Source organism: Condylostylus longicornis, unplaced genomic scaffold (genome assembly GCF_029603195.1).
Source record: "Condylostylus longicornis isolate FDR11 unplaced genomic scaffold, ASM2960319v2 ptg000018l, whole genome shotgun sequence".
In the NCBI taxonomy this organism is placed as follows: Eukaryota; Metazoa; Arthropoda; class Insecta; order Diptera; family Dolichopodidae; genus Condylostylus; species Condylostylus longicornis.
The window spans coordinates 7,662,451-7,675,263 of NW_026577987.1; the positions used below are offsets into that span (position 1 = coordinate 7,662,451).

Below are 12,813 nucleotides of genomic sequence, written 5' to 3' on the forward strand. Positions count from 1 at the left end.
TGCAGTGTTTGTTTTGAGAAATTTGTAAATTTTTTGATAAGGAATTCTTGTTGTTCCAAATTTTTTGATGTAAGGAAAAGGTATTAAATTTTAATTGGAATTGTGGCTCACAATATTTTTGGTTGTTGTGCTATATCTTCTGTACCATAAATAATTTTTTGATTAATGTTTGAGGACTTAAATTAAAGCTTAAGCAGCTGGGAAAAATTCTATAAAAAACTGAAAAAGTGAAACGAGGGAAAAGTTTGATTTTCACCAAAGTTCAAATGCTTGGTATTCCGAAAGTACATAAAATATACAATCATCCAGCATATGTCTATTTTAAGCCCTTTAGTAGTTCTTTCAGGACCTGTTTGTTTGAAGTTCCTATCCTTTTCAGAATGGAAGTTGATTCCAAAAACTTGGATAAGTAAAAATTTCGTGAAAATTTGTTAAAATCCATTTCCGATCTTCTACCCAATGGTATATGTTGTTGTATAACTTTCTGAATCACCCCGTCTTTTACCTAGTTTAGTGAAAGTGCTACAGAAGATTATGAAAATGCATTTTGAACACTTTCATTCAATTTTAAGGAAGTTAGCATGCTTCTAGTTAACACACCTAGAAAAGTATAAATTTGGCTGTTAGTAGAATTTCGTTTTGTCCCACCCGAATTCCCTGAAAAGTTCACCAGTTAGTTTTGGTAACAATCATAACTTAGTATATCAATTTCAAGAATTTCCACCATTACCGTCCCTCAATTGTAAAAAATATAAAATCGGCTCCCAGTTCGGTTTCTGATCCCTGATCTTTCGAAGAAATTTATGGAATCATTGTTTTAACACCACAAATTTAAATATTAAATTTCACGGAAATTGTTTGACTATTTCTCTTTAAACACGTAAAAATGTAAAATTGGCTCGCAAAAAGGACAAATTGCATTTTCGTTATTATATACTTCTTTAAAAATTATAAATTGTGACATATAACATTTTTATTTTAAGCACATAACATATAAACTATTTATGTACGAATAAGTAGCTGCATCTATGGATAAAATTGTCGCACAAATTAAATAAAAGAGGTTGAATTCCTGAAGGTTATAATAAATGTTGGAATACATTAAAATATCACTATGATAATATTATGCTTTGTTACATAAAAATTCTCTCATCTTTCGCTTATATCCTCAACACTGTTATACCAGTTTATACAACATATAGGTACCAATAATAACAATATAAAGGATAAAAATGTCTCCTATGGGAAATTTTTTCGTATATTTTAAAAATAAATTTTAATTTTATATTTTGGGAATTTTTATGTATAGTCGCAAAGTAAATTCCTCTAAATTTTCATAAAATATAAATTTTTAAATATTATTTCAATTAGATAAGTATAGAGATTTTTAAAATTTGAATATTTTAATAATAAAAATAAATTATACATACTTACATGTATATTTATAATTCTAGCGAAATTAAATGGAAAATAAGTATTATAAAACGGACTACAGACAAAACAGAGGGACAAAGTGAACAAAACGTTTCCATATTCAACATTTTTATCAATTCCATGTAGCCATATGTATACTTAGCTGGTTCTAAAGAATGAATCTGATTAAAATCGTAATGTATTAAAAAAATGTTTTTGAGAAACCAAAGAGATGGAAGCGTAAATTTAAAAAATTAAAAGTGCTTTGAATTTTAATATAATTAAAATATGTCGAATACGAATGAATGACTGAATGTGTATACATACATGCATATGAATATATGATAGAATAAACAAAACTTCATATGAATATGAAAATGCTTTTCAATAAAATGTTAAAGATAGTGTTTAGAGAACTAAAAAAAATGTTATCCAAATTCTTCAAAATCATATTGTTGTGTTAATATTATTTTGTATTAACATAAGGCAATTTTGTATATGTACTCGTATACTAACACAGAAAAATCAGTAATTTAAATTTTTCGAAATAATTTAAAAATTTTCTTTAATTTCACAAGTACATTAGAATAAATCATTATAGAGGCTACATAAAAATAAGACGAGAGTAAAAATTGTGTCCAATTTGGTGTGAACATTTGTAAAAAATTGCAATATTCGAAAATAATATTTGAAATTTGTGAATTCTAATTCTAATTTCAAGAGTTCTTATTCTATAAGAGAGAATTCTAGTATTGACTATATTGACATCTCGAAGTTTGTTAATGGATGATCGTGCATTGTTAATACATTGCATGTGCATTAACAAATACACATGTTTAATGCACGATCATTACAATTATGGCCTCATATATAGGGTTAAGGGGTCTGTTAAGTGATTATTCCGAAAAATATCCATTGTAGAATTTAAAATAATTAATTCTTTCATTTTTGGAATTCTTGTTGTAACACATAGCGCTAAATTATGCTTTCGTATGCAATTCAATAAATTTTAAAGAAAATGGGGAAAATGGAAGTCAAATCTATCCTCTAAAAGAATCTAATCCTATATTTTGTTTTATTCCTTATTCCACAATTTTCATTCCTTTAATTTTAAAAAAACTGGCACAGAAATAAATTATATAATTTTAGTTATGAAAGAAAAAGAATTTTCATACACAGAAAGTTCAAAGGATATTTTCCAAATTAGAAAATTAAATAGTTATTTTTTTTATTTTTTGTGGAATTTGTGTAATTTCATCTTTTTTTCTGTTAGTCCAATGTAAATATAAAATTCCTAGAAAAGAATTCTAGGTTTAAATTTTATAAATTAATATTATTATTATTTTTTTTTTGGTGAATAACTCTTATGGTATAACAAAAAAAAGGAACAAAATTCACAAGCTGTCCTTCTCAGTTTTTTTTTTTTGTTGTATTTCTCTCCTCGTTTTTGGTCCTTTTTGAAATAAACGGAAAATAAATTGTATTTTTTATCAAAGAAAAATTTAATTTACGTTATATATAAAATAGTTGTATATATATATATATGTATAAAATTCTATATTTAAGGTTTATTATGCAACCAGTTGTTATTTTTTCTTCAATTTTCTGAGGAATTCATGCAAGAATTAAAATAGGAAAAGAATATCCGAAGGTAAAAAAAAAATATAATTGAAATTCAAATGAAAAAAATACATACATAGCTAGCTAGAGACCTACAACAAAGAGCTTATGAGAGCGTAATAATTCAATAGTTGAAATAATTAATGAATTCTGGGAACGTTATCTTTTTCAAACTTTAATAATAAAAACTACGATAAAATTTTGAAAAAGAAAAAATTAATATTTTATATAAAACACATACATATATATGCACTTTTATCTATGAGTTGTAAAAGTTTGAAATCTATATTGTATAGAAACTATATTAAAGTGCTATTCTTATATTGTAGATTTTCAAAAGAAAATGTGAAATAACTGTAACGCGGTTGAGCAAAAGAAAACATTTTAATAATTTTCTTTCATAACTAAAATAATTCATTATAATTCTTTAGTTTTTGTGCGGTGAGCCAAAGTATATTTTAATGAAAATTTTCTAAATATTTTTGCAAAAAAAACAAAAGCTGTCAAAAAGAACAGATAAAGTACCACTTAGCGGTGAAAGGAAGAATATCTATTTACTCATATATATATATATAGCTTTTAATATATGTAAGGAGATTTTCAAAATGGAATTTTAATGAAATAATAAAGTTTTAATGCAATAATAATTGGGTTTCAGTAGAAATTATTATTGGAAATATATGCAGAACACATTTAAGTAAATGTGTAGGTGTTGAAGCATTTTATTTTCATTAATGGTCTTAAAGGTTTTATCACGTACACACATAGTACACATAATTTTGTTAAGCAGAAAATCAATTTCATGTCAAATTTTTTTTTATTATTAGGTCCAAATCTATTTATTTCAGAATAGACATATCACATTAAAATATCTTTGAAATATAAGAAAAGTGAAGTGATTTCAAATATTCTAATAGTCTATAGTTATTTAAAATTAATATTTGTGTAAATCATATTAGCTATAACAATGCAGAATAAAATTTAAAATTACCTTAGCTCTCGTCTTGAACTAACATCACCGAAATCACCTTTATCATTACCAATTCTTTGATAATAATATTTTGCATAGTCATCCATCCAAACTTCAGCCAATCTTACTGAATTTCTTTTCAAAACATTAACCCCACTCCGCCACTAAATTCGAAAAACAAAATCGAAAAATGAAAAAGTAAAAAATAAGAATTATTATGCTTAGATTTTCTAAAATTAAATTAAATTATTTGAAATTTAATTGATTAAAAATTATTTTTAATAAAAATTTATTAAAAAAGAAAAAAACGTATTTTTCCCCCACAGTGTGATTAATTATTTATAATTTTATAATAAATAAAAAAATATTTTAAATTTTTTCATTTTTTAAAAATACCTTGTATGGTGATCTTTTACGGAATATATGACCAACATGAGAACATGGTACAATTTCTAATGTACCACCGCACATCCATGTTTTAAATGATAATTCAAGGTTTTCGCCACCCCAGATATCAAAACCAGAATCATAAGTACCAAGTAATTCAAAGAATTTTCTATTAATTGAGAAAAGACCGCCAGCCATTGTGGGTGACCATACAGGCTCTGCTGAATTCTATAAAAAAAATTATTTATAAATAAGAATATAATTATTGTATATATATATTTTATAAATAAGTAAGTCTATGTTGAGTAATATAATATTGTGTAAGATAGAGAAAGAAAATTATATTTTCATTTTTACATTAGTTTTCAAATTATATACAGAATAATACGTATAGTAAATTTTCCATTTTTGACGTAAAAGAGATGAAAATGACAAGGGAATTGGGAAATTTATTTATTATATTGTATTTTCATTTTTTTTTGCATAAAATATGGCTGTATGAGTTGTAAAACAAAAAAAAATTATTGTAATATTTTCTTTTATTTAAATTTATTTTCTCTTAGGTTCGGAAAATAAAAAAATAAATTTTAGATTTTAAAATTTTCTTTGGAACTTGTCATTTCATAAATAAAAAAAAATAAGATATGCAATTTTTTAGTTTTGTTTTTGGCATTCTATAATAAATTTTAATACCACAAAAAAAAATGAAAGAAATTAATGAGAATAAGGAAAAGTTCAACAAAATTATGAATTTTAATAAAAATATTTCATTAAAAATTATTCTGATACGAACTTCTAGAATAATGCAACTCGTGAAGGACATAAATTTTTTTTATAAAGAAAATATTACGAGCAAAAGTTTTGACATTTACCGTTTTATATTTTATCCAACTACGTGCAGGTAGTTCATATATGGTTTTATTTCTCATTTATCCTATATAAGAGTATTTTTTTGAAAGAGCAGCTCTTAAAGTCAGAACTGTACATAGTTTTAAAAGTTCTACAATTAATTTGCAGATAAAGCTTTAGAAGATTTGTAGTTTAAAATTCAACAACTACATTTTAGATCCGCGTTATAAGTTATTTAACCTAATTCAAGAGCCCAAATTTTATTTTCCATTTGTATTTGAGGAACGTAATGAGTATGCTAAAGAAGCGGCCACTATAACTAATTAAATTATTTTTCAAATGTATACAATTATTTGTTAAATTTTCATATTTCACATATTTTCATTTATAATTGACATGAAAACTCAGGGAATGTGGTTTCATATTTAATTAACCAATAAACCCACTTCGAAAGGCAATCATTTTTATTTAACAGAAATACTGGTGTTAGAAATGGTGTCTGAGTTTATGCATATAACGCACGTATTATTCTTTAAATAATGAATAATTGCAAATATACACACATAACGTAAAATTTTCAAAAGTATAATGGTTTACCAAAAGAGGATCCAATCTATTGTAAAGTAATTATAATTTGAATAATAGTAGTTTATTCTTCGGGATCATGTGGAAAGTTTAATAATAATCATCAAATGTGGAAAGGTTAATAATCATAAAATAAATGGTTATTTTTAAATTTTTCCCTGTGTATTGCACATATTGCTTATAAAATATTGTAAAGTGATATTTCCATATATGTATTTATTTTAATCAAAAAAAAATCCAAAACCAAATTAATTCGAACACATTTAGTTTCAAGAATTTCATATTACAATAATGAAAATATAGTGCAACAATATCGGCAAATTACTAGGAATTTGGGAGAGGGAAGCTACTGTAGAATCCCGATATTTATTTCTGCTACAGCTTTTTATATAATTAGGATTTCTGCGGTTTATTATTCAAAATGACATTTCGTTTGAATATTTTTAATTTCCAATTATTGAAATTTATATTATATACTACTACTCAAAATATTAGGTCAAATACTCTTATTTTATTACTCTAAAACAAATTCACTTAAAAAATAAAATATTATAGTCACTAAAACCGATTATAAAAATAAATTACATAATATTTATTCAAAAATGCTAAAAACATTGTTTCATATTTCGAAATGATCTCTTGTATTTCTTCCGTTGTTTTTATTGCTATACATATATACAATGTTCAGATTCTAAATGCAAATATATAATCTTGAGAATAATGCATACAATGAAAAATTACAAAAATGGAAGATATATTAATGATAGCAAGTAACAATATATTGTATTCTGTGATACATATCCCTATATGCATGAACGTATAGGGACATGTATCACAGAACAATGAAATGCGGATACAGTAATTTTTCAACAAAGGACGACATAACAGTAAGTCTTTTTTTTTTTCTTTTCTCATTCACAATTACCATATATAAAAATAAATAAGTGGTATATGAAAGTGAAAATTAGACCACAGTGACTTGAATAGATGATGTATGTATATTATTTGTTTAGTCTTCACTTTTAACAGTATCCTAAGTTAACGTATATGTATGTATGCAGTGTATAAAAAAGCAAAAGGCAGGGGTGTTTTATAAATGCAAAAAAAAAGGTTAAATATAATATTATAACAACTAGTTGATTTTTATTTATGGCATATTATGGAACATGATGAATTATTTAATAAAAAAGAAATGATGAATTATTAAATATTTCTTATTATGATCGAAATGTAGGTACTCATTTCATTAACAATAATATTTTGTTACAATGTCAGTCTTGAAAAAAATAATCATATCCCAGTATAAATATTATAAATTAGAGAAGAACTATGAGAACCGAGATAAATTTTGAGAAAGTTAAATTTTATTTTAGTAAACTGATGATTTACGCTGAGTTTTATAATGTCTTTGCTGACAAGATTTTCAAATTCAACTCAGAAATTTTCATCTTAAATCTTATATGTCATTTGGAAAAAATGTTCTGACTCGCTATCTTTTGCGGTCAACTTATACTTTATTTACGTCTTCCTGATTACATCTGTGATGATGGAAGAAATTAATTTTAATTGATAATCTTGATTAATTTGTACTTATACGTATACTAACTTAAATAATCTTGACTCGCGGAAATTTTTTTTAAAAATATTATGCAATAAAATAATTGATTAATTTATTCATGAATTCTTACTGATTAAAATTTATTACGTAACATTTTTTTTTGTTTTTTTAATGGAAAATTAAACATAAAACATATTCTTTATTCGAAAATCATAAAAAATTAAAAACAAAATAACTCTGATTTTTAATTTATTATTGAAAGAATTTTGCGTTTGCTGGGGAAAAATGTTGAATAATTGCTTGAACTCTTAATTGAATCCATCATTGTATTATGTTAAAAAATAAATTGAAAATAAATAATTAATTTGTAATTCTTTTGGAATTTCGTAAAATCGATTATATGCGAGCATATTTTTATTTGTTATTGCTGTTTTTGTCTTTAATATCTTCGAAATCAATAATTGAATTATGTAGAAAATTTTTTGGTTTATTTCTTTAATTTCGAATTAAAAATTAAATGGCTTTCATTTTTTGTATAAGGCGTTTGAAGACTTGTGCATGGACGTTTTAGTTGAATTTTTATTTTTATTAATTATTCATTAATGGAACTCATTAATTTAGAAAATTCTTTAAATTTTACTTTAAATTATTTATACTGATTAATAGTTTTACCAGGGTAATTAATACAAGGCTTTGACAAGAAACATAATTCTTGTTGACTAACAACGTTTTAACGTCTAGGAAATAAATACAATTCAACCCTTCTAAAAATGCGGCTAATATTTTACATACATTTAGGTATATAACACCTTTTGTTAATACTACAGTTAAAGAAAAATCGCAATATTCAAAAGGCTTGCTGGGGATTAAAACCTTAATGTCATAAATATGATCCTGATAACCTAAGAAACACTCTGTATCCGTAAAGCTGAAATTTTTTTGAATACTTTAAATAAAAATTTTGTTAAAAAGCAAAGTAAATTTTATCATTGCAGTGCAACTTTTTTTTTTTCAAATATTTTTTTTTTTTTTGCGAAACTTTTGACAAACAACAATAATGCGGAGTTAAACAGGAAATTCAAAACAAAATTATTATGTTTAACAGGAAATATCGTCATGCATCTTCCTTTCTAACAAATTGTTATGTATATACGTGGGCTATGAAAAACAATCAAATGCACATGAAAAAAAAAACTTATGTGTACATAGCAAAAATAAAAAAAAAAAATTATTTTTAGCGTAGTTTTTTTTTTGTGTTTTTATTTATGAAACTTGCCAGTGTATCGAATTTTTTTCAAACTAAATTTGTTTTTTTTTTTTGTTTTGTGTAAATTAAAATAAATACATGAATAAATGGACAATTTAATTTTAATGTAATATTTAAGGTATGCAGGAAATTTCAATATTTTTCACGAAAAATTAGATTTTCATTAAAACAGAAAGAAGTAAATTGTGTTGCTAGTGTATTTTTTATTAGTTTCCGAAATATTTCTGGTTTACTCATTGATAAAGTCATCGTCAGCGATTCCACTTGGATACAATTGTAATGGTATAGACTAGAGCATTTTGACAAGAACCTACTAGAAACATTTTGGTGTAAGCTAAGTGTAATGGAAAATGCATTGGTAGTACATAATATTTTTTCGTTTTCCATAAAATTTGTCCGTTTTCACAATGATCGTACGTCTTTACCGCATCACATAGTTCAGCATCTACAGGACGTGTATTTTTTAAACTTAACTTTTGCAATTATAATGAAATATAAGTTTGATTTTATTTCTTAAAGAATGTACTATTTTCAATACATTTTTTCTCTAAATTGGATATATTTTGTTTTTAACAAGTGCGAACCGTGCCCGTTGTATTTAAAATATTACAATGTCATGAGGATAAAAATACGCGTACTTTAACAGATGATTGCATTTTCCCATAGTTCCTAAATTCTCGAACTTATTATCTATTTCAATATAATAACATAAAATTGTCGCGTGAATGAAATGGAAAATTATTATACACATATATTTTTAGCTATGCCAGTTACAATTAAATAGAGGAGCAAATAGCTGAGTTCTCCACTTAAACGAATGTGATTGTGCAAGGTGAAAATTTAAAAAATTTTTTGCTTTCAGAATTGTATACATGTTTTACATGACCCTGTTTTACTTACATTATTTAATTTTAATATGATTTAATCAATATATTAAAGTAATAAATAATACTTTTCACAAATACCATAAAAAATCATATTTTTAACAAAATCTGTTATTGAATAACATTTTCCAGAATATTGTATATTGGAAAAATGGAAAAGGAATCTATTGAACCGAAATGCAATTTCGTTTAAATTTTCCTTTTTTTATACTCGTACGAACATATGTTCGAAGGGCATACTAAATTTGCCCTTCGAACATATGTTCGTACGAATTCGAACATATTTCTTAGCATTTGTAATGCTAAGAAATAATGGTGCGAGATATAGGCTCTAGTGTATGTTTTTGATCAGCATCGAATTCTGAGTCGATTTAGCTTTGTTCGTCCATCCGTCCGTCCCAACAATAACTCAAAAACTAATTGGGCTAAATTCACCAAATTTTCACAAATGATTTATTATGGTAAATATCAGAACCCTATTTGAATTGGGTATGATCGGGGTACTGGTTCGAGTAGCTGCCATACAACTTCAAAATTTATTAGATTATATCTCAAAAATTATAAAAGCTGTGATATTGAAATTTCACACAAGCGAATATATTAGCAGGGCCATTGCATGTGATAAAAGTAATTGAAATTGGTGGCCCTTTGTGGTAGAAGCCATCTTACTTTAATTAGTAGTTTGGCCATATCTAAAAAAATATTGAAAACGCAGTACTGAAATTATTCTCACATTGGATAACAAATTCGTACGGGTATCACAAAATTGGCAGGGTCAACTCTATTTTTTCTCGTTTTATTTTATAGCTCCTTTTTTATTCAATTTCAATTTAAAGGCTTTATTACATTATTTTGTATTTTTAAATTAATAAAATTGTAATTTTTTATTATTCTTGTAAGTATAAATCATAATTTACAGCGTGCAATATTTTAACATTTGTAAATTATATACAAAAATATATGGGCAGTGTATCCTCTTTTTTTACATTGTGCAACTTGTAGCTTTAAAATATTACCAAAGTATAATAAACTATAATTTTTTCATTCCACTGTCGCATATTTAATTTTAAATAAAATGAAAATAAAAATATCATAAATTGTTATTTTCTCATTATCATGAGAAATTAATCAAAAAAGAAATATTTATTTTTATTTTATAACAAATTAAGGAAATTTGTAAAAATTGCCATTTAAATGACATGAATCATTGCAATCTGGGGATGCAAATATTATTCAACGTTTTGTAATGAAATAAATAAAGAACCTTCTATTGTTTTCTTTTTGGGGATATTATTCTTTATAATATCCCCAAAACTTTGGTACTTTGGGGCACAAGTATATTGAATTTTCAAAGCAATTGTTTTCCTCCTTCAATTTTGTGCACTTAATGAATTCAGAAATTTTATTGAACTCATTGAATTTAAGCGCCTTAATTAAACTTCAGATAAATTTTAGTTAAGAGTTTAATAATTCCCCATGGTTCCTAAATTCGATATTTTGATTTTGAATTTTTTCTCAATATTTCCATATTTATTGAAAGTTAAGCCTTATACTTTTTTGATTTTTAAGGTTCGTATAGTAGTTTTACTAAAATAAAGAACTGTTTTCATAATTTTCAAAAATTCTTGTATAATACGATATTGTGCATAGTACCAGTCACGAAGAAATTATTTCGATGGCCATTGCTTTCGTTTCCATTTCGACTGCACAACTTAAATTTGATTATTTAAATACAAGAATATAATTTTAATTTTCATCATTTAAATTATAAAACATTAATTTTCCACAAAGCCGATCTGTGTGTTTGTACTCTTATGTGAAAAAATCAATTGTGTTATTTACAAAATTATTTCAAAATTATTTTATTGATTCCATTGTAAACAATTTGAAAAGATTTTTACCATATTTAATTTTAATAATATTTTCTCATTGAATAATTTATTATTGAAGTGGCTATAATAATACGCTATTAAATTCAATTTAATGGAAATTGTATGTATTTAATTTGAATTCTACTCTTTTCATATTAAATATTTTTTTTTGATCTTAAAAATACGTAGGTTGTTTGAAAATATTATTAAAAAATAAATGAGGCAAAGCATTTCAATTTTTAAAAGGGTTTTTTAATCAAATATTTAATACAATGTTTTTTATAATATTTTGTATAATATTTTAAGTGTCCAATAAAAATTACGGTATTTGTAAATTCTAATTCAATGCAGGAGTTTCGCCATGCAAATTATTTGATTTTTTCAATTAGAAATTTGATTTGAGTGCAGAACAGATTAAGGTTTTAATTATTTTGCCGTAAACTATATTATGTTTCAGGTAAATTTGTTCCGAAAACGTCTCTTTAACTATTTTATACCAAAAAATTTATTATTTTTTAAATCACTGTTGATTTACTGCCAGAACTTACTGCGTGTTGTTTTTAATTAAAGCAGTCTTGTTTCAGATTACTTAAGAGAAATATCGGCTTTCTCCTGTACTACAACTTAATTAATCAAAAGAACGCAACAAAGTTTTACTATGACTAAATGATAATTCCCTAATGAAAGGGTGAATTTTAATATTAAATTTTGAAATCGTGAAAAAGCTACGAAAAACCTAATTTTGCTTCACAAATTTTTAGTTTATTATCGAAATTGAAAGATTAGACCACCAGTGTCTCAGAAATTATGTAAATTATTTTTAGTCATAAACTCTTTTTGACTTTTTGGCTCTTAACTGATAAGGAAAGTTTAATGAAACAAGAGTAATGTGGAGTTTGATGGATTAAATTAGAAAGCTGTGTACAAAAGTTCAACAGTTCATGTAATCAAAATTGATCATGTTTCCATAGCGGACTTTTTTCATCCAAATATTAAATTATTTGTTTTTTTTTTAAATATACAATTTTTGCTTTCATTTGGAATTAAACACAAAATTTGCTGGGTATTTTCATAATTTTCGCAATTAATTTTCAATTACTGAGTTTGCTGTCGATAATTTAGGATAAATATTTTTCGATTTTTCTTTTTTTGCATATTGGAAAAAAAATCTACTAAATTTTGCTCTACTATTATACCAATTTTATTAATTTTTCCAATTATTCATTAAATGTAAGCATAAAAAGTAAATTATAAATTTCTGAATAAAACTTCTATTAGCTTTTTGTGTTTCCTCGATAAAATTATTTTTGCAGGAAGAATTTTGAAAAATAGAATAACAGTACACACATCCACAACTATATTTATGTATATTAAAATATGAAGTGATCTTAAAGTTTTATTGTACACAG

The 12,813-nt window shown here is 24.6% G+C and overlaps 1 protein-coding gene across 3 annotated transcripts in view; it reads right to left on the bottom strand.

The window, feature by feature from the left end:
* The window catches only part of LOC129606339 (putative polypeptide N-acetylgalactosaminyltransferase 9), a 185,878-nt gene that overhangs the window by 50,506 nt on the left and 122,559 nt on the right, over positions 1–12,813 (bottom strand). For all 3 annotated transcript variants that reach the window (XM_055516614.1, XM_055516613.1, XM_055516612.1), the window contains exons 8-9: positions 4,400–4,618; positions 4,025–4,167 (exon numbers count right to left, since the gene is read on the bottom strand). In XM_055516614.1, coding sequence (XP_055372589.1) covers positions 4,025–4,167; positions 4,400–4,618 — 362 coding nt within the window. The remainder of the gene's footprint in view (positions 1–4,024; positions 4,168–4,399; positions 4,619–12,813) is intronic.